At 56.9% G+C, this 3,532-nt stretch overlaps 1 protein-coding gene across 1 annotated transcript; it reads left to right on the top strand.

The window, feature by feature from the left end:
- Window positions 1-589: 589 nt before the first annotated feature.
- TEX51 (testis expressed 51) lies at window positions 590-3,326 on the top strand. Its single transcript, XM_055079151.1, has 6 exons — window positions 590-788; window positions 1,245-1,334; window positions 1,574-1,591; window positions 1,675-1,758; window positions 2,863-2,934; window positions 3,026-3,326. Exons 1-6 carry the CDS (start codon window positions 590-592, stop codon window positions 3,148-3,150), a joined length of 588 nt encoding a protein of 195 aa, XP_054935126.1. The 3' UTR covers window positions 3,151-3,326.
- Window positions 3,327-3,532: the final 206 nt, after the last annotated feature.

Consider the following 3,532-nt stretch of genomic DNA (forward strand, 5'->3'; position numbering starts at 1 on the left):
CCCAGAGACGGCTTCTCTCTCTGTACTCTCATGCACGCTCTGTCTACATTCTGTCTACACTGTCTGCCTACACTGTGATGGGAATAGCTATTGAAATCCCTCTGGCTTGTTCAGGCACAAGACGGCAGCCAGTTTATATGTGCCATGAAAAAGACACATGTTCCATAAGCTTCCCATGGCTGACCACTTCTATGTGGAAAAGTGATGCAGACTCTTTAAACAACTAACCTTCTCTCTATGCTGCTCTCTCCTGGCCTTCCAAATTTCAGCCTGTGAACTATTCCATACATAGTAAATGCCATCAGGGGGTGCTGAGGACCAGCCACAGGCAGCACAGCCATCTCTCTGATCCTCACAAGAACCGTCCTCCATGAGGATCAGTGACCCCACCTTCTGAGGAGGAGATCAAGGTCCTCACTTGGCTCTGATGTCAAAGCCCAGGTTTGTGCCATGGCTGGCCTTCACCTTACCCTGTGGAATTTACTTTTGTTCTGCAAAGAGAATGTGGTTCCCAGGGGGACAGGGTGCCAGCGTTCCATGTAGAACTGCCAGGCAGTGTGGTAAGGGCACTGAGGGAAGACCCCAGAAGATGCTGCTTCTCCTGTTCAGCTGTCTCTTGCCCACTGCCAATGGGAAGAGCTGCCTCCACTGCTGGCCAGAGCTGCCTGCACTGATAGACTATGACCTGCAGATTCTTTGGGGCACCCCAGGGCCACCTGCGGAGCTCTCCCACAGCCTCCACTCCCTATTCCTGGACAGTCATGCTTTCCTCGAATCCTGGTATCTTGGTGAGGCGCAGCCAGGAGACCAGGGGTCACGGCTGACCCCTTTACCTGGCCCAGGATCTTAGTCCCCTGACTTGCCTTTGTCCCAAATCCCCTTCTCAGGTCAAGACCATTTGGAGGAAGCAGAAGGAACATTATTCACTCACATAGATAAAGCCATTAAGAAGTTTCCAGATGGTGAGGAAGCCTAGTGTCTTAGGGCCCCAGGGCTTGGCTTGACAAAACCTGGCCCTCCAAGGCATTCCCAGAAGATCACTGGGCGGGGGTGGGGGGGGGGGTGGGGGGGGTGGGGGGGGCGGGCGTGCAGAGGTGTTGTGAAGGGTGGGGTCAGAGACAGCAACTATCGGTGTGCACTACAGAGTTTCTGTCTGAAAAACCTGGTTTGAATTCCCGACCTTGAGAAAGTTATTGATTTCACCTATGAAATGTAGACGGCTTCTTCCTTCCTGCTCCACCCAGATAAACCATCACTTCTGGAAGAGGTTCATATCCTGAAGCAGCAGTTTTCCAAGCATCTGGAGGACCTATCTGAAGAGCTGAAGGAGAAGGGTGAGAGGTGGGGCTGGCCCCTGCCTGCCCCCCAGCCCTTCACCTCCAGGAGACCTAAGCAGGCAGAGTCCAATCTGCAGCTCCCCGCCCCCAGGCCCCTCCCCAGGAGACCTCACACTTCCCTCGCCCAGGGCGCCTGACCACACCTTCTCCCAGCTTCATTTCCTGCTCACACCCTGACCTCTCCCGGCTCTGTCTGCCCAGAACCTCAGTCTCTACCGTCTCACCCTCCCGGGCAGCCTGCAACGAGTCCTGTGGTGAGTATTTTGGGGACCAGGCCTGGGTGAGGGCTGAGGGGCACCTGGCCCTCGCTAAGGCTCCTGCCCCTTCTCTCTCTCAGACATCCGCTCCACACTGGAGGTCATCAGCTGTGCCAACTGCAAGACCCACTTCCTCACCTGCCAAGACCCCACTCTCTGCCCAGGTCAGTGGCCAGCCAGCCATCCTGGCCTGCAGCCTCCCCACCTCCACCTCCAAGTCCACTGTTGTCTCTGTCTGGGCTGTCTTTCTTGTCTATACCGATACCCCTTCTTGCTCTCCGTCCTCCCTGGGGAAGGTAGCACCTCCCAAGATGTCTGCATTCCACGTGCCCAGCTTCAGAGACACCTGCCTCTAGGACATGCCCCCTGGGGGTCCGTCAGGTCCTCAAAACCAGCATGCCTGGGGACACGTCCAAACCCATCTCCACCCCCAAATCTGCTCTTCCCTCAGGACCCCTCTCAGCAAATGTCCCTCTCAAGCTCTAGACCTCCTAAACCAGGAGTCCCCTCCCCCTTACTCAGTGCGTGTAGTCACCAGGTCTTGCTAAACAGTTCTTCAGTGTGTTGCCATATGGTCCTTCCAGCATCTACCACTCCTCAGGCAGCCTCACGTCTCACCTGGATTATGGCAGCATCTCCTAACTGGCCTCCGAGACCCTGTTGGCCCCATCTTACTCAGCAATGAAAGAACCCTTTCCCAAGGAGCCAGTCTACCTCCGACCCTTCCTGTTATAACTTTCCAGGGGCCCCCAGATAAAGTCCACCCCCCTCCTCGGGAGGCCCTGCTCACCTCCCCCCTCCCCAGCCACATGGAGCTGCTGACACGCTGGACAAACGGCTTCATGCTTCTGTCCTTGAACACTCTGTGTCCTCTGCCTGGAACACAGTTCGGTCCCTTGACCATCTGGACTGAACTCCTACTGGTCTTTCAAAGTCCAGCTCAGAAGTCCTGTTTCCCGAGAAGCTTCCCCTGACCAGCTCCCACTCCCCAGGCTCATGGGCGCTCCCCCAGATCACTCCTCCTCCCTGCCCTGCCCCGCTTCCCTGGGACACCACAGCAGAATCGTTTGCTTGTCTCCCTCCTAGAGAGCAGGGATCCTGCCCCTCTCATCCTTAGATATAGGTGGGCACACAGTAGGTGCTCAGTGTCTGCAAACAAGTGACTGAGTGGGTGAATTAAAGAAGGAGAGAATGCAGTCTCCTCTCAGAGCTGAGATGGCCCTGCCTGCTGCCCAAACACTGGCTCCCCCTTTCCCACCCCCCCACAGGGACCAGGAGGAACTTCACAGTGTGGGCTGTGAGCCTCGGCATTGCTCTTCCGCTGGCGGCCCTAGCTGGAGGTGGGTGAGTGCCTGCTTCAAGCCCCAGCATCCCCAAGGAAGACACGCCTACTCCTAGACTGACCCATCTCCGCCCTGATTCCTGGCCCAGATGTTACATTTTCTGGTTCGAGAAGAAGAAAAAGAAGAAGGAGCAGGAGGCAGAAAAGGAGGTCCTGGGGCATCCGGAACTCCGATGGAGGGGAAGCTGTGTCGGCCTGGGGGCAACAAGGCTAGCGACCCCAAGTCTGGCTCCCGGGGTCTCACATCCAAAGGAGTATAGGATCAAGGGCCAGGACTCAGGAGGGCCACCATCAGCCCCCAGTGTGAGCAGACCCACCCAGGGCCAGGCACCTGGGACAGAGCAGCAGCCATGCCCCAAGTCTCCACCTGATCCACAAAGTTTCCCCTACCCATAGCTGTGATCATCCCTCTGCAGCGACCCCTCCACCCTTTGCCACCCTGCTCCCTGACTGCACAGACTACGGGCATGCCCCCCTTGCCCTCTGCTCCTGGTTGGGTTTGGCCAGCAGGAGGTCAGAGGCAGAAGCAGGGACCCAGCAGGCCGCTTGTCACTTTCAACTGAACAAAGGTCTCAGGTGCTGTCAGAAAGCTCTCT

This window comes from Physeter macrocephalus, chromosome 2 (genome assembly GCF_002837175.3).
Source record: "Physeter macrocephalus isolate SW-GA chromosome 2, ASM283717v5, whole genome shotgun sequence".
Classification (NCBI taxonomy): Eukaryota; Metazoa; Chordata; class Mammalia; order Artiodactyla; family Physeteridae; genus Physeter; species Physeter macrocephalus.